The 18,692-nt window shown below is 44.0% G+C and overlaps 1 protein-coding gene across 6 annotated transcripts in view; it reads right to left on the bottom strand.

Moving 5' to 3' along the window:
* The window catches only part of LOC128873683 (disheveled-associated activator of morphogenesis 1), a 60,933-nt gene that overhangs the window by 14,291 nt on the left and 27,950 nt on the right, over positions 1–18,692 (bottom strand). For 2 of the 6 annotated variants that reach the window (XM_054117411.1, XM_054117413.1), the window contains exon 2: positions 914–1,021. In XM_054117411.1, the coding sequence (XP_053973386.1) occupies positions 914–955 (42 nt within the window). In that variant the 5' untranslated portion in view covers positions 956–1,021. Of the gene's footprint in view, positions 1–913; positions 1,022–2,559; positions 3,050–4,611; positions 4,718–11,947; positions 11,972–18,692 lie in introns of those variants that run through there. The other 4 variants (XM_054117410.1, XM_054117412.1, XM_054117408.1 and 1 more) reach the window with 4 other exon arrangements.

The raw sequence follows: 18,692 nt of genomic DNA, 5'->3' as shown, positions 1-18,692 counted from the left end.
ACGGTCGATTCTCGTACGAAGGTGTTAAATGATAAATTGGCTATGAAAAGCGAAGCTTCGTTGTCTATCCTCCCCCTGTCCCTGTTTTGTTGTTAGTGTCGAGCGAGCCAATTGGAGTAATGGAGTATTTTAAGAATCGTGGACCGAACGCACGTTGGCACGCAGAGGATTCTTGATTTGCCATCAGCAGTCAAGACGATCCCTTTCAGGATCTAAAAGGTCCAATAATCTCTGCGTGTCGGGCACGTCGACACTCTGGGAGTGCACCGTGGCGCGTCACTTTGCATTGCAGATGTCATTCGAGTCAGCGCAAAGAATGCTTTGCATTTCTGGGTGTGTACCGGGCGCAATGGTTTAATGCGTAGTCATCCCTTCAAGAGGGAAACGCGAGCGACCTCACGACGACCATTGTCGCTAAAATGTCGGAAATTTCATCAGTGTTCGTACCAAATTAGCCACGTCTACGCACAGAAACGTCCCAATAGACAATCGGCTTCGTAGAAGTCGCGCGCGTAATCAGTCGACGTTCTCTTGCGGCGCCCACGAATTCCTAGAGAGAATGCGGAATCGCGAGGCGCGGTTTCAAGAAAAAGCGGAATCGATTTTCGCCAATTGCGAGCCGTCTAATCTGTCAATGTTTTTTTACGTGAAAAATTGTTTCTCCTAAACAGGATTGGGACGTAAAGAGCATTTTATTACCAGTGAAACGCCTCCAGTGACCAGAGACGAATCTGCTATCGATCAAGCGTGCAAATTTGATTGAGGATGAAATTGAGAAAGGACGCGCAGTTTAGTGTAGAAGTAGCTGATAAGCGGGGAAGTGACTCGAGGCAAATTACATGGTAACTTGTAATTGCTTCGGTGGCTCGCTTACTCAGAGGAGGCTGATAATTAAGATAATTCTGGCTCTTACCTGGAGGCAACCGCAGAAGGACTTTTTCACTCGCGATGGCATCGTCTGGCAGCGACCCACGAATTCCTTCAGGGGCTGTGGACTCTTCACAGGACAGGTCGGAATCCTCTGTAAATTGATGAACATCCAAATTACTTCGTTTCGGAGAGTCAAGCATACCTTACAGCTAAAATTGGTGCCACCCTGTACAGACCACCCAATACATCGTCGCAGCGAGCAGTTTGACGAAACGAGAATCGAGATGTTCTTGCTAATTTAAATTTGTTCGGTACAATTAGATATCTCGTTTCATAATTGACGATAATTTTACGCGGAAAAGATTAACGAAATTAATTTGTATTATTATTCGATAACTTCACTGGCTAACGTGAAACACCATACGTAGAAACTCGAGTCCCGGAAATCCTCCGCGTTTTCATCACGGAAACGCGCGCTTTCAAGAGGAAAAAGCCGCGTTTGCTTTCACTCGCCTTTGTCCAATATGAATTCTTACGCTGGAACGTTGTTAAACGAACAGGTAAGATAACTTGTTACGGAGCTGCGAACGTAACGCAGCTTTTACGCGACGATGTCGTAACGCTGACCTGCCTTGTCATCCGTTACGAAGAAGTTCAATGTCCTTGTCTAACTGAAACGATGAATTTAGTGACTGTAACCGAAAATGTGGGTCATGCTCGAGTCAATAAACTGTTAGCAGTTATCTTTGCACTCGGATTAAAAATAAATCAATAAACGATAGCGATCTAACTACGTTCCAACGCGAAGTCAAAGTGTTTAGAATTGCATCGACAATTGTTTTTTGAAAAGTAAAGTGGCCTCGATTTGTGTAATAGTTCATGCTTCAGTGTTTGCATCACGAGGTCATCGTGAAGGACTAATTTCTGGAAACAAATGTGCTGCTTTATGGAACGCAAAACTGTGGCGCGACACATTTTACGAGGCAAACGGCTCTTCCAAAGAAATCCTTAATTAACGAACCGCCGTCTGGCGTTCATGGAATCCATGAATCTCCTCGACATCGTCTGGACATCTTTAGAACGCCGTTTGACCCGACATCGCGTCAACGGCGGTCAACTAAAGATCACCGAAGTCACTTTCCAGAGATCGCGTTGTTCTCCTTATGATTGGAATCACAGATATATTTAGAGATATACATTTGACGTACGGGTACTTCTGAAGCTTTTATTAGGATCAAGTGTTTGTTGTCGGTGTAAATCCTGAAGATTGTTTCATCCAGAAAAAATCCACTCGGTTTATAGCCAAACCTTTGTCTCGATTCGTGGCATACTACTGATTATACAACAAACGTCGAGTCATGCTTATTTAACAATACAGTATCGACACCTGATAATTGCGTTCGCGACCTCGGAATTTCGTTTGACTCTTCCCTAATTACGCATCAATTCCCATCATGTATACAGTCTTAGCAATTAAAGACAAACCTAACCCGACGTATACAGTATACATTAGTCACAGTTTACACAACAACACTTCGTGTCTCCTCGTATTCCTTCGCGACCTTCGTGACCCCATAATGCACGTTTGTATCACGTACTCCAAATGCGTAGAAAAAAAATTATTCATTCAGGAGAGACTTCGTCAAAACATTCTCAAACGAACGAACGAAATCGAAGTGGCTAGGTCACCTACACCGAAGAACCACGACGTCCCCTTCTCCGTCTCTGGACAGGACTCGATGTCCTCGTGATGACCAGGGGAAGACATGGCCAGCTATTCAACTTTTTTTCTCGCGTTGGACACGGTGAAAGAGTGGCCCGAGGCGCCAGCACGATCCTGATCGTAATCGTCCCGGCAATTACTCACGAATTTCACTTTTGCACGTCCCGAGTCGAGCGGAGCCAGCGAGCGTGCGACGCGAGCCGGCGAGACTGCCTCTTGGCTGAAGAGCTACGTAGGCTCGAGCTGACAACGAGGTCGAGCCGACCACGCTACCTCTTATCGTGTCGTCCAATTTCTTATCAGCCGCGCAGAAGAAAAAAAAAACAGAGAATTGAGGTAATTTCTGCTCGCGAGCTATCGCGTCGCTATGCATATCGTTACGACCTCCTCCGACGAAGGTAATTGATAAACGACAGATGCGATATGCCAGTGGGTACAAAACTGCCGAGTCTCGCGTCCAACAGCGCGGTAGATGATCCAAGGCCAGAAAAAATACGGGGAGAAAAATTGGAATCATTAGGAAAATGGGTTTCAAACTGGAATGTATCATCGTGTATTACGTATGTAGGTTTGCTGTTTGATTAATCAAAGCAAAGTTATCTTTAGTATCGTTCTTATCACTCGGTAGAACGCATCAACTCCCATCATGTATACAGTCTATGCAATTTCTTAGCAATTTATTCTTCGTACGTTTCTATCAGTCTTAAATTTTGATTCCCATTATTACATATTGCGTTATCACGGTCAATTCGATTAGGTACGCGTGTCTCCTTGATGTAAGATAAGAACCAACGACGATTCGATTTGTCAATGTTTTCGGTGGCTGGGATCGTTCCCGACACATGCCTGTCAACTTATTATCTATCACGTGCTTGTCGCGGCGTATCGCTGTGTCAACCGCAGAACTTAACAAAACTCTGGCACTCGCGAAAATATTGACGAAGATATTTGAGGCGCGGTTTTAATTTGCAAATGTCTACTCTCCCTTAACAACGAAGCAGGCTCGTTACACGCCCATTTTATCGCATATCGATGCCGGAGAAAAATCGGCTTCGAGCAGCCACGAGAAATTCCATTCGCCACTTTCCACGACGACGTGGAAATTTATGGTACCGACGGACCTCCTTGTTGTCGCCTTTTCATGGCGGTGTTAATCGGCGAATATGAACGACCCATGCTTTACACCTTTCTCTTAGAAAGCACGAATCAACGGGGAAACTCGAGGATTAACCCTTTCGCGGCTCAGCACGATGGAAAGTAGCCGAACTATTCGCTTTGCTCAATATTCTTCGGTCAGAAAAATAAACGCTTGTCTGCTAGAGTTAACCCCGTTTCCCTTGTAACCGTGTCACGTATGACACCTTGCCAGACCTTTTGCGAGACCTGACACGATGACGGACGTCTCCACGTGGGTTGCTATCGCGAAGCCGACGTCGTCCCCTTATCCCGTGAAGCAACGTTAGCCCGAGGGTAATTGCAACCTTCCATGAGCCGTTAGCTCGGCCCTCGTGTAACCAGAATGTCGTACACACGTAATTCTGTCGTTCGTGAGGATATAAGACATTCGCGGTGGTCGAGCGATCGCGTGGATATCGTGACGCGCGACATTACCAGCTTTCGTGAAATTCTCCTCCCTTCGAGCGAAACCTCTCGTGGAACCTCTCGTGGAACCTCTCATGGAAAATTGCGATCGTTCCATTATCAAAATTGCTGCGACGTTGGTCGCGTCGTTTCTTTCTCGTTACTCGAGTTCACCTCGACTGGTGCCACTCCTGATTCGAAAGAAAAGAGGACACGTGGCTTGGAACTTGAAATTGTAAACAATGAGTTTCGTAACGTCTGATATTTTTAATTTTCGAAAAGAATTGACTCGACATCCATACGTAGAAGATAAGAGTAAAGTAAGAGTAAGTTTTTCAACTTTAAAAAGTGCGAATGTATCGAAAAGCCACGGTCGGTAACCCTAGACGCAGCCAAGCACGGAAAGCAGTAGAGGAAACGTGGATCGGCAAACTAACCTGCAGGATGCTCGATTCTGGAAGACTTCTGCTCTGTGTACTAATCGATCCGGACTTCCTCGATGGCAACAAATCGTTCAACGAATCTCAAGACACGCTTGTAAATAAAATTTCCAACACCGCGACGATACGATCCACGTAAATCGCTTCTTCGCGAGGCATCGAGTCGCGACTTGAATGTCACGCGCTGCAGATTCGCAACTGTAAACACCGACGGACCAGTGATTCCCAAACTGTCGTCTGCTTTGAATTCGAGCAGCAAACCGCCATCTTTATCTACTCGGAGTGTAAACAATTCAGGATCTCGTTATCCACTCGAGAAGAGGACGCGTGGTGAACGAAGTAATTAATTCTGCGCTTCGTTAGCCCTCGGGACACGAGAGATCTCGAACGAGTAGAATTTTCTCCGAGTGCTGGATCTTATTCTTGATAAAGGCGCCTCGAAAGCGCAGACTCTGTCGGGAAGTTCCTCAGGGCGCACGAAACGAGGCCTCCGCGGGCCACGGGTGAACTTTCGAGTTTCGTTTTGCACGGATCGCGTGGAAATCAAGCCCAGACGCGCAGAAACGAGGGCGACAACCTCGGGCTGAAATGGACAAAATTCTTGTCGAGGTAAAAGTTTCGAGTAACGAAGAAAAGACAGGCTGTTCTTTATTCGTTGCTCCTTGGATAATCGTTAGAATTTTAATTATACGTCGATGGGTGTATCGCATCGTTTGAATATCTTAACGAACCAGTGTTAGTAATGAGAGAATGCTAATGGTAACGTTGCGGAAAAATGTATGTGGAAACAGAAGGGAAAGTATTCTACGCGAAATGAATCTGAAACGTGGAATAAAACGTCGGTAGGAAGGAACCTGGAGTACAAAAGGAAGCGTTTACGTGAGTCCAATAATGTACAGTTAGCCACATAGTAGCAGAATGTGTGTCACTCAGCACCCAGACTTAGAATTGCCTTCGCGCTCGATATAATTACTGGCTAGAAGGAAAAGAACTTTCAAACTTCGTACTTCCTGCTACGGTTATGTGGTCACCGTGGTTTCCGTTTTGCTATGGAATTTTGAAGACGAAGCTCTTACAAAGAACTGAAAATATAAGTATGTTTTAGGGGACTTGAACATCAAAATAACAGGACAATTATTTTTGTCGATTATCCTGTTTGTAATAAGAACCATAATTGAAGGAAGAATCCGAAAGAAACCCAACGCAGTTTCGCCTATTTATCACACGGAACGGAAAAGTCGCCCACGATCTCTAGACTCCATAAGTTCCGTATCGATATCACTTGCAAGATTACACTGATTAACGAGACGTTCGTTAAAAGCGACTAGATTATCAGAAGTTTATCTCGCGGTTACGTTGATCTCGTCCCGCTTCTCGCGGCTTTAGAAAGCAGCCAGTCGAAGCATTCCTCGTAATTATTGATCACGCGTGCAATTATGACATTAACCTTTGAAGGAAAACTTGAGATTCTAATTTCGATCGCGAGGAGTGAAACGTTTCATCGAGAAGCGATTGATTTATACTTGAGTAGATGTTGGCTATGACTGTTCTGTTCGAACTTAATGTTGAACATTTTTTTTAGTTTCTACGCTACAGGTTAAGAAAATGTCGAGGATATCCCTACCAACGTGCGTGGTAGTCGATACGTTGAAGAAAAGTGTTGCTACCAGTCGAGTCTATCGCAGGATTCCATAGGTAAGTCGGCTCAGGTGCGTGGGGTCGGCACTCCCAGAGTCCTGCGCGAGCCAGATAGAAACAGACTAGGGAGTAAAGCGAGCATCGTGTCGAATCTCACGATACCGGTTATCCGCCTTCGGTAGCTATTCTTCACGACTTCCCGTCGCTGGTAATCTCAACGTTAAACGATCTCGCGTGATTTGTCGCCGTAGACTTCCTCGTGCATCACTCGATGATACAAAAATAACGACGATAAACGTATACTTCAATTCAACTTTGACATACCTTGAATTCAACCGAGGACATACTCGTTAACGATCGCTTTAACACTACAGCCACATGTCGATTCGATCAAAGAGCACCACTGATTTTTGAATTAATTAAAATCACCGTTAATATATGAGCCGTGATTTTGCTTTAGCTTATCTTTCGAGAATGTTAATTGCGAAGGTTCCCAGATAGGCAGCGATGTACCTACACGACGGACCTGATGCGTTTCCAGAACGGGTGAACAGAATCCACTGCTTAATAGGGTTACGAGCCTTTTATCGTCCTTGTCGCTGCGACGATCGCGTTGTCGCGTAATTAGCGCGATTCCTTGGCAATTAAAGTTTCATTGAAGCGACCGAAGGGAACGAAGGAGCATTGTCGCGGTTCGAGGAAGAAGAAGCATTATGAGACCTGCTTGTCGACTAATCTGTAAGCTGCACGCGCAACTCGATTCCAGAGAGTCGCGCGATTTATGCCGATGCTGAAGAAGTCACGGTCAGAACTCTCGAGCCGAGTCTCCAGGATACGTTCAACTATTTCAAAACGAAAATGTATTTATATGATTGATACGAAGGATCAATCCTCTGTATACATATAGCAGAATAGAAAGGTGATATTGTGATGTACCTAGATCTCATCGGCATTCATTTTTGTAACGATGGTCATTCCTCTTCGTATATAAAGAGGTTGCAAGTAACATATTAGTTGAATAAAATAAAAGTGCACAGTGAATTCCTCCTGCATCAATCGATGAAAAAATAGAGAAAGTATCAGGTACTCTATATCAACTCGGTGCAATCGCGATCGTTATTCAGTAGCGATGCTCGTCCCCGATGAACGACCATAATGACACACCGCCGTGAGCGATGATCCATCTTAAATCGATCGCGCGCTTCGAGATGCTCCGTTGGATCGAGATCGAGTCTATCGAGCGTGTCGTTCTTGGCTGGATCAGCCGTTTCGTGTTCAACCAGTGAAATCGAGGGACGAGAACAACCGAAGGCTTCTGGAAAACCCTCGGACCAATTTCCAGCTGCAACGAAGGATAAAATTTCGGTTTCGGTGATTTACGAGCTCGTTAAACACGAAGAACGAGCCACGTCGATGAGTCGTGCTACTGTAACGGCTGCGACGATCGATGCACTACTGGCGCAGATATTTTTGGACGTTCCTTTTTAAACAAGTCTTAAATATGGAGTGCATCTGACTTTTAACCCTTTGTTTAATATGAACGATTTTTAGTCTCACGGCAATGCTACGAATGCTTACTCAGTCTTAATTATTCCATTCATCGCCGCTGGAGTGCAAAGGGTTAAACGTATGCACCGAATCATTCATTCCTTCAGCCACCGAATATTCGTGGAACTTGTTTACGTAGAACTGGTTTCAGACAGGAAATCGAAACTTTCTTACACAGATTTCAAGGCCACCGGGAATTAATCTCTCGCTTCATAACACACGCCGGTGTTTTGTGTTTCATTTTTTAACCTTCGCCGTTTCGAGAATGTTTAATGCATGTTTGGACAAGTTACGACAAGTGATGTACATTTCTTTCCGAATGCAGATATGGAAATCGGTATTATTCATTTCATGCGGAATAATTTAAGCAAACCGTACCGTATTCAACGTGACAGCGATGATAACTTCGACCATCGAGTCTTAGCGTCGCGTCGCAAATGGCAGCGGATCCTACGATCCTTGAATTTTTATTTCGAATAATTTTCAGAATAGTTTCTCTCTTAAATGAAAATTCAAGGTCGTTTCAAGAGCAAATGTTTCGATGAGAGGCATCAGAATTCGACGCAAGGACGCGTGTAGCCATTCGGGTCTCCAAGAAAAACCCGCGGTGTTTACGAATTCGTACTACGATATTTTTGAGAGTGGTATTTACATGTGAAACTCCGTTTCTGGAATGCTAATTTCTCCTATCGTTTCCACGAAAACAGAGGAATGTTTACTTCCACCGTCACGCACGTTGTTTATGCGGGACATCGAGAGAAAGACACAGAATTCAAATCATCTGATACAAGTCCTCGCGAACATCGCGATACGGAAAATATTTTCTATAACAATAATTCCGTTGAAATCACGATTCGTATCGCCATTCTTCCAAAGATGGAAGCGAAAATTGACCTGACCTCATGAATGACCATTTCGAGAGGGATCACATACCGAATGGAGAGAAAGCGACACCAGAGATGAGTCTATTCTTCTACGACGTAAAATATTCGCGATTTGGAAAGCATCGATCGTTCGCCATCGATAAGAGAAGGGCCACCGAAAAAAGTTTCACTCGGCGAATACCTTCGGTGAGAGTCCTGTCTGGACAGTAACACAGAGTCCGAAAGAAAGTGGGAGAAAAAGAGGGACCCCGATAAATCAGCAATTTTTCGTCGGGCCATTGTTACACGAGCGTTTCACCGTGCTCGATTACTGTCAGATCGCCATCTTCGCGCAAAGGAACAGCTGGGATCACTTTCAAAGTCCCTCCTCTGATAGAAATTTAAATGTGCCTTAATCAGGAACAGCTATAGCTCGAGGGCTAAAGGCAGAGGGTGATTAATTAAAAATTATTTCAATTTATTCCCCGGTCTCAAGATTCTTTCATCGAAATCTTTTCATTTCGTATTTTGTACTGGAACGTGCACAGGATGCGAATCGATGCTCGCAGCCAACGATTCGAGCGCGGAACCGTTCATCAGATTCCTCGTGGTTTTTCGTCTTCCCGTGTAATTCATAATTAGTCGCGCCTACGTGCGGTGGGGAATGTACCTTGACGAAAGCGTTGATGTTTCCTTCGTTGCTCCAAGCATGCAAATTCTCCGCTGACTGGTGTTCGATCACGGAAAAAACGCGAACCGCGGTAGGATTAGCAGCCTCAATTACGGTTAATTAGATGAATTTCGCGCGGGTTAATTAAAAATCAAGGATTCGGAGGTAGTTATTCGTGCGCGACCATGATAACCGGTGTAACGGGACAGAAAGGTCTCTCGAGTAAACATAAACGAATCCAAGTTCATCTGCCCCGCGGCTGAAAACAACGGTGAAGGGACTCGTTACCTTAATTGCGTGGGATTGCTGGTGTATATATAGAGACTTTATTGCCTGCAATTAGACGAATGTATAATATCGAATTTCTTGTTCGAGTTACGGGCGGTATGAAGTGGGCGGCGAAACAGGAAGAGCGATAAAACCAACTTTTTCGATTCTCGAACAGGAAGCCAGTCGTAGAAGGAAAAAATCGACGAACAATGGGCACCAACCTTTCGTGGTTGGTGAAACTTATCGCTTATAAGGGATGGTATTTTCACGTTTACTGGTCAGCTTTAAATACTGTGCGGCACTTAGTCGCTTATCAACGGCTGATCCTATTAAGTTCTCGTCTTAATTAGCATATCCAACATTCCACTGTTGCTTTCGTTTGTCTATAAAAGACCTGCTCGAATATCGAAGGATTTCTCTTCCCAGTTTCAATTCCCATAATCTCCATCCATAAACGCAAGAAAGAAAAAGGAAATTACGCGGGTAAATCACCAGTTCCAAGGACGATTAAACCTCTTGGAGCACGATGCATCCGCGATCGTTGGACTCTTCAATCCCCTCTACTCATTAACGTAAGATCGCTTTCGAAACGCGTCCAACAAAAATTACGCTCGACGACAACGTTGCGTTCACGCATAATTCCGTCCAGGGTAATTCATGGCAATTTAGCTGCCGCTGCAGGCGGCTGACCGTTCTCTGCAGGATCCACGACCGTTGTTGGCCAAGCTTTGGGCTCTCTTTGCAGGCCTCTGGCGATCCACAGAAAAAAAAGGAAAACGATCGAGGCGAGTTCAAACCAGTCGATCGTAACGTGGTAATCGCTAAGCGAATCTAACAGAGTCGCGTCTAATTGTAAGCCAAAACGCACGCGGAAAACGTGTGCAACTGCGTCTACGATTAGGATCACCCGTGCGAGAGGTTTTTGTGTACGCGCAAAAATTCAGCGTGTACATGTAATTTGTTTTAAGATGTCATGCGTTGCGAGTGGTGCTTCGTTGCAATAAAATTTCTTTCAGGTTCTTCAATTAATTATGCTCTCAGCGAGTGGATTAATTTCTCTTAACAAAACCATCGATCGCTTATTTCTAAACATAAATTTCATTTACTTAATTTGGTTTCTTCTCAACTATCCAACTCTATGCCACCGAATAAGACTATCTTGTAGTAGCGAAGTGAGTTGACAGCTAATTTATTTGACGCGACACGCACTTTCTATTTGCGTGAGGAAATGATTGGATCTAACGCGTGATGAGGCATTTGTCTCGATAGTACTCTGGTTCTCGGTTCCGTACCAGTGTTATGTAAAATGTAATCTGATTAATGGTTAATAATTACGATCGCCATACTATCGAGCCAGTGATTGATGTTTTCGATTACTGAGTAATTAATAACGATGATCCATGAATAGCACGAGTAATCGAAACGAATGTAATCGCCAGATATGATTCACTCGTTAATCACGAAAGGAGCACGTATATGTTTATGATTAAATTCGTAAAGTAGTCGTGGGATCTTAATAATAACATTTATCAATTTTTTTAGAAAGTAAATATTGCTTAGATACGCGTGCGGGCAATTGAATAATTTTTTAAATGAAATCTAATTAATTATAAATCGGATGCGGAAGTATAATTCTTTGACACGGTTCAACTCTTACTTCGAACATTTTATCTAAAGAAAATAAAGCGAATGGACGCAAATGATTCAATTAAGAAACGGAAACTAATAAACCGCGAAACAGATACGAAATTCATTTTTAGTTTAACTCTCGTTTCTTTTGAGAAAATAAACCAACAGTAACGAATATAAAATTAAAAATATAAAGTATGTATATTAGAAGACCTAAATCAAAACGTTTGCACAGTCTACCGTCTATAATTAAATTCATCTCTGATACGCGCACATTTTCCTCGAGGCGTTAAACGTTTCCCGAAACATGTCGCGATATTGAACTTAAAAAACGGTACCCTGTGAAATTACAGGGCGCTGGAAACGATTGCATCGCACGCACGTGGCGCCGTGCATTCGTTACGCGTTTGCACAATACACAGCAGTTTTTTCCCGTCCGCTATCTGATAGAGATGCTCGTTAAACCGGGCGGTAATGACTCTCGCGTAACTACGGTATAACTGTTTAATCGTGCAACGTTACCAAACTCATTGGTCATTTCAGCAATCATCGCTTATTATATTAAGCAACAATTGAAAATCATATTACAGGTTCTATTCAATTCAACATTGCACTCTACGGATGCGCGTACATCGATATTTTCCTCCTTTTACTCTCAACAGATCGAACTGGACGTAACGTTGAGCAAAGTCAAATTATATTATGATCTAGTTACCAGATTCAGCTTGCCCATCTTTTCCAGCACAGTGTCCATCTTGACTGTTGACGATCGAGCTCTCTTTGCAAACGAATATCTTGTCAATCACGTCTGTCTACCAGGCCTCCTCGAATATTATCCCCCGGCTGGATCAAGATTCTCCCACAATCACTGGCGAGTTACATGTGCAGTATCATATCTTGCGTCGCGGAAAACAATAACCGACGAAAATGTTTGTCGAACGTCTCTGCGACCTACTGTTCGCACGTAATCTTCCACAAACTGTCCACGAAGGATTTCACCAATCGAATCAATTAATCTTCTTCATGTAGACTCTGCTCTGGAATCGACCCTGTCATCGAGTAGCTCTTGTCCAAGGAAACTCAGTCATCTTCTATCATTTCTATATTATCAATATAAATTTGTATACTTCTACATCTTTCACGTAGAATATCCGTCACTCGAACCTCTTTCTTCCAATAATTGTTTCAACAATATCTGCTCGACCAATAATCTTTCTTGTTTTCTCTGGAAGCTAATCAGGAGTTTCCTTATTTCCAATCCTGCCGATATACCTCGACTTTCTTCGAGTCACATTGTTTCCAGTCAAAGCGCGTTCGAACTTCATTTATTCTCGTTTCGATAAAAGAATTTCGTCCTCATCTCAGATCCGTTCGATAAGGTTGAAGGACCGATAAAAGACGCGAAGGACGAATCTTCCAGTCAGTTGGATCGCGAGGTCTCGTATCGATCGTGGAACGCGAGAGGATCGCGGCTGCGGAACCTTCTTGCTCGCGATTGTAGGTTGAACTGCCAGGTGAAAACACAACACCTCTCAACCTGCACAGGTGCACACAGAGGCCTCTCAGCGGGCCCCTGGAAGGAAGGGGGGCCTACTTGTACTCGGGGGGGACTGTTCAACACGGATACCTTAATCTTCCCGTGTCCATCCGACAAGCATCGTTATCCGTTTAATATTAGCGGAAGCAAACGAGTTTTGGATGTTTATTTATTCAAATTAGGAGTTAGATCCGTCCTCGGCAAATAAGAAAGAGGAACAGTATCGTGCACGAGAGGTAAATCAAACATATATACTTCTACCTGAAGTTTCAAGCCTTCGTGGTGGTCCTTTTCGAAGCAACACGTTTTGATTTAAGTTGAATGTTGTGTAGCGTTATCGTATTATGGAGTACAGCGTTAAGATGATAACATCGCTTCTAATCAGGATGAATAAATTGAACGTGAGTGTTTCTAAAAATAGTGATAGTAAAATGTCTTGCTGTTAGTATGATGGTTCACGGATGATCACTTGTCTATCGCTGTAAAACAGAGATTGTCAAGGTTGTCGCAAAGTTAACACAGTTATAATTCTGTTTTGTGTGGCAGTAAAGGCACCGAGTGCCATGTAAAAATAGCAACGGTCGGAATCAAGAGAAAGTCGTCGTTTTTAATTAATGACGGATAATGAAAAGTATTAAATACATGTTACCGTGACGAATGGTTTATAATTATCCAAGAACACTCGTCAGCGCGGCAAATGTATCTTTATTGCAGTTTGTACAGCGTGAAAGGTAAATCTTCCTGCGAAACGTCGTCTATTTTCCATGGTTGCGAGTACCGGAATGCTAAGCCAAATAGTAGAACTCTGGACAGAAGTTTATTAAATCCTGTAGAATATACGTTTCTAATTGAATAAAGAAAATTGGACTAAAACTCGAGTTCAACGATCAGATTGCTCCAGCTCCTCTTCCACGTTTCCCACATACAGATTAAATTTTCATTTCTTTTTCTTTCCACTTACTCTGACGATCCTTTTTGTATTCAGCGTGATCGTACTACGTATCATTATAATTTTTTGTCTAGACTTGAAACGACTCGAGAAACTAGGTAGTCGAGGCTAATAATTTTTATTTCTAGCAAATTAAAATTCACGGAGTTGAGTCAACAGTGGGTTAAAGTCAATGCAAAGAAAGCAAACAGTGGGATCTTTGAGATAAGTCGGCTGGGATGGACGCTCGCGACCCAAATTATGCGAGTCGGCCTTTTCGAGTTTTTGCCGCGCAAAGACTGAATATTTATACAAAGTCGATGCAGGCGAATATGTAATTTGCCAATGCTGGAAACATAAACGAGAAATGCAGCCGGCTGTAAGGCGCGGTAAAGCATTTTATGAGCCATTAAACATATCCGCCTAAATATTAACCGTGCATTAAACCAACGTTCACACGTAACCGAATGGGGAATAGAGATCGCGTGGTACGTTCAAGGTAAAATATCGTCGGCGTAACTGTTAATTCTTTCCCTTTCGTGCATCAACATGCGCGCAATTTCGACGATAAATCCATCTGGTCGCGAGGCGAAATCAGGCCACTCGGTCCCGCGCCGAAAATCCACGCGAGAAGAAAGGCGCACACGAGAAGAATTTATAATTTTATAAATGGGACTCCTTCCCAGAAACAAAAGGCGAAAGGAGTATGAAGACGGTGCAAAGTTGACGGAGTATGTCTTCTGAAAATTTATGGCGAGGATGTCAGAATACTGTTACGACTCTGGGAACAAAAACAAACACTGATGGCACGTAACATTTTCCAGGCATTATTTTTCACGTGTACTCAAAAACGTACAGTACAGCCGCACGTCGAATTACGAATTTAAAAGCGACGAAAAATGCAGACGACGGATAAAACAATCTAGTTGCAACATTTTTTGCGTTATTTGTCATGTAATATTCCGGAGCGATACTAACGAATGCACTTCCGTCAACCGTATTCAAGGAGACACGCAACAGTTAACTGGACAATAGTATGTCGAGTCGCGACCATAGTCGCTGCCATTCAATACAGCCACCGACAGATTGTACAACAACTCTACGAACTTTCCAATTATTCTTCAAAGAGTCGAGTCAGGTTCCTATTAGTCGAGTCGCCGAAGTTATTGTCTCCATAACGCATTCAGTCTTCCCGCGATAAGAGTATTGTCGTACCGTCGTTAGTGCAACTTGTTTTCAACTTTTCTATATCGCACTTTTGTTTAACGGAACGATAAAAATAGGTCGAAGCAAGCAGGGAAGCGGAAGTTTCGAAAGCGGTACTCTCGATTCCAAAACGGAGAACAAGCGCGCCGAATAGGGAGAAATGCAGCAAAGCGACGCCGTGCGAAAAACGCAAAAAGCAACGACTATTGGCGGGTTTCGTTGCGGACAGAACCAGCGCGAAAAAATTCCGTGCATTTTCCCTTAGAATCCTGACTTCTCTTCCGCGGGCTTTTCGTAGATGCGTTTAAGGAGCGATTGCGTGCGCGAGTTGCACTTAAACGGGCACCAGGCGGACAGGAATAAAAACCAGCCAAGACCAGTCAACGACCACAGAATGCGTTCGCGCGAGCACGTGCACGCGTGCCACGTGCCCTCGAATCGCGCAAATCTGGCTTGTCGAACTCGTTTGCCTCGAAATTTAAGAGTAAAATCTCCTACGGATCTTTCGAAGACCCAAATTCCAGACTAGCGATGAAAAATCGATGTTTGCGGACTTCCTGGAGGACGTCTGCATCGGGAAACAGGATTGCACGTTTCCATAGTCGAATTAGGAAACCGTGAGCATCGATGGAAAGGAATCGTCCTTGTTTGCCCGACGTCGAGCCTTGCAATGGAATGCGTTCTCTTGTCTCTTCTCGCCGCTGGACGACTGGTTCTTCAACGGCAAAAACGAGACGCACGAGCGTCAGAATATTTTTCTCCCCACTCTGCGGGGGTGGAGGGGGATTGTCGTCGTTGTTGTCGAGCTGTATCGTCGGCCTTGAAGACATTCTTCGTTGCGGTGGTCCTCGGATTCCCAGCGATGTTTCAATCGAGGGGAGTCGTGGACCTGTGGGATGCTGGACTCGCGGAATCCACTTAAAATCCACATAAAAGGGGTAAACTTGACCCCTACTGTGTTTAGTTAACGTTCATTCAAGGCAGACCACCCTTAATTAACATTCATACCATCGTAATTAGTGAAGTAACGTTTTATAAATGTCGTACCAACGACACAGAAAAATTCACAGAACCGAGGTTCGCGACCAGGTTTGAGAGGAATGCCTTGAATGGACCCTTCGTGTCCTTCGAACGCGATGACCTGCGCAAGCGAACCGGTACTTTCGTATACGGTTTTTAACGGCCGCCATTTAGAAACCGTTCGAAACGGTTCGCTTCTTCAACTTTGTTCTTGCGTGTACGCCTGCTTCGCTTCGCTTTTTTACAGACCAACGATTTTTTAGAAGGAAAAGCTACTTTTCCCAAACAACTGCAGTTGGATTTACCGAAGTGCAACCGCAATCGACCTGTATAACATTTTCTCGTATTATTCGACATAGCTCAGCACGAGGGGGATATGTACAGCCGCGTCGTTCGGTGAAGTAACAAACGACTTCGCCGTCGTGGCTGGCTCTGTGCCGGCAATGTATGCCAATGGGTTAATACCACTGTTTGAACGATAATTGTAAAGTATACGAAGTTGTGTAGCTGGTCGTTAGTGGTAGTTGTGTTGGATAGAAGTTGCCATAGGACTGTCGCAACTCGACGTGCGAGGATCGATAAAGCGTTAAACCTGTGGTGCCTAATTCTGTTAACCTTTGGAGCAGTGGTTTTACGTAGCACTTGGAAATTTTCGTAAAGCCAAGAGCAATTTTTCAAGGTGATACAAAGAAGAGACTGAAACGCAGCGTGTGAAGATATCATCAAGAACGTCGACAAACGCATTCCTGGAATGGCAATTGAAATGGCCTCCAGAACCAGCAGGTCCATAAATCTAAATGCACGAAGTATTGTTTGCAGACCGTTCAGGTCTGAGATACAGATGCCTCGGGACACTTTCCCCGCAGATGTTTGGAAATTACACAGTCTGAGAACGGAACGCGTTTATGCAAATGAAATGCAGCCTATTAAAGGCACCACGTCGCGGATGAAATGTTTCGCGACTAGTCGCGTTTAACAGAGTCCATTAAAACAGCTTCGGTCGGTTTACGTGGTCCGTTGACCGCCGCAACGGCGATCGCTCAAGGGCAATTTCTAGTTTTGGAAAAATAACGACCATCATGCGTCAAATAGATTCGCTGCTCGTAAACTCGGTACTGTCGGCCTTGTAACCGACTAGGAGAACGCAATTACTCGCGGAAACACGGGCAGATTGAACGCGGACGAGCGGAAGGTTTCTCCTACTCGGTTTCACCGGTAATGCCGGTAATGTCGTACTAACCCGCACACCTTTACGCGCATTCCTACGATAACATGGCTTAAACGAGTCGGCCCGATCGATTAGCGGCAACGCCATTAAGCCAGTCGATTCGCGTGATCGTGCCTTGTTCTCCCATAGAGGCGAAAGAAGTGCATGCCTGCGGTTACGTTAAGGGGACACTTACACCTAGAAGAATCAATAACTGCTCGTCTTTTTTTCTTCTCTAATAAATATTCCAATGTACGGAATCAAAATTATTACCGATAATATAAAATGGTATGCCTCGTAAGAATCCTTTAGAAAACAGAAAAATTAATTTTCCTGTCTGGAATGTCACCGTAAAGCTGGAGTCGCGCGCGTAGGTATTCAGAGAAATCCCGACGTAAACCTAACCCTTGTCATGCTCGCTAGAAATTATACACGACTTTGAACGTTCCACCGAAGAAATTAGAATTACAGTCGGAATGTCGTTTACGACGTATGATTTAATTAAATTAATGAAGTGAATATCATTAACTCTCCCGGCGTCCCATGAATATTGATACAACGAAATGAAAGTTGCTTGTTCTTGTCGAACGTTTCATTACGAATAATGGAAACGGCGAGCATTTTTTAACGGCGGACGCAAGCGGTCGTATTTCATCGATCTCGTCGGCAGTGGGATCGTTCACGGAAACTTTCTCGTCTTCGGAACGTTGTTACGCCCAGATTGCTCGCCACTAAAAGATTCTTTCGTACATATATTTATTTTACTACCGATTCGATGACGCGAGTGGAAACACTCTCGATTGACTGTATCGCCAGCGATATACGATGTCCACAGGAGCACATTACATTATACCTTTATGAGACTCGAAACAAAATGACTCAACACTACCTAGTTGGAATAATTGCACCTCGATCTCACGGCATTCAACAGAAATCATTTCACACGATAATCGTTCTCTGATTATGTCGATCAACGTCAGTGTTCGCACGCCGCGCCGCGCCGCGCCGCGCCGGATGTCGCGGAAGACACGTATCAAAGCATCGATGTAAACAGAAACATAGAGAAATCGAAAGTGAACGCGAGTACAATGAACCATCGCGATTTGCGTGTAAACGAGGAGAAACCATCAATTTTCCCGGCATTTCCCACATTCGCGAGCAAACTGATGCATAATAAACACGCGTAGTAGTCCGTCTAACTTCGGAGGACAATTGAACGGTGACACGGGACTAGGTGACGCTTGTCGAAATTCCCAGCAGTTATGAGCGCTCAGTTGCGACGTTCCTGGAGACTTCAATGACCGCATCGACGAGTCGTCGTAAAGGGCCTCGTGGTCGTAACGATATTCCCTAGGGTAATTCATTCTACATCAGATTACGAATTAAAAAATCACATATGTTAGGGCTATTACAATGATATACACTAACTGTGCAAGTTATACAAGGTAACGATAAATTGGCTACTAATTTCCCTGCTACATATCAAGATTATTACCATAGCAATTGTCCGTACGAGTCTGTTCTGAGATTAATAACTAAAAAATAGATACAAGGACAATTGA

The sequence above is a fragment of the Hylaeus volcanicus genome, chromosome 3, assembly GCF_026283585.1.
Source record: "Hylaeus volcanicus isolate JK05 chromosome 3, UHH_iyHylVolc1.0_haploid, whole genome shotgun sequence".
Taxonomy (NCBI): domain Eukaryota; kingdom Metazoa; phylum Arthropoda; class Insecta; order Hymenoptera; family Colletidae; genus Hylaeus; species Hylaeus volcanicus.
The sequence above is the reverse complement of the archived record's forward strand: the minus strand, read 5'-3'. Positions and strand labels throughout refer to the sequence as shown.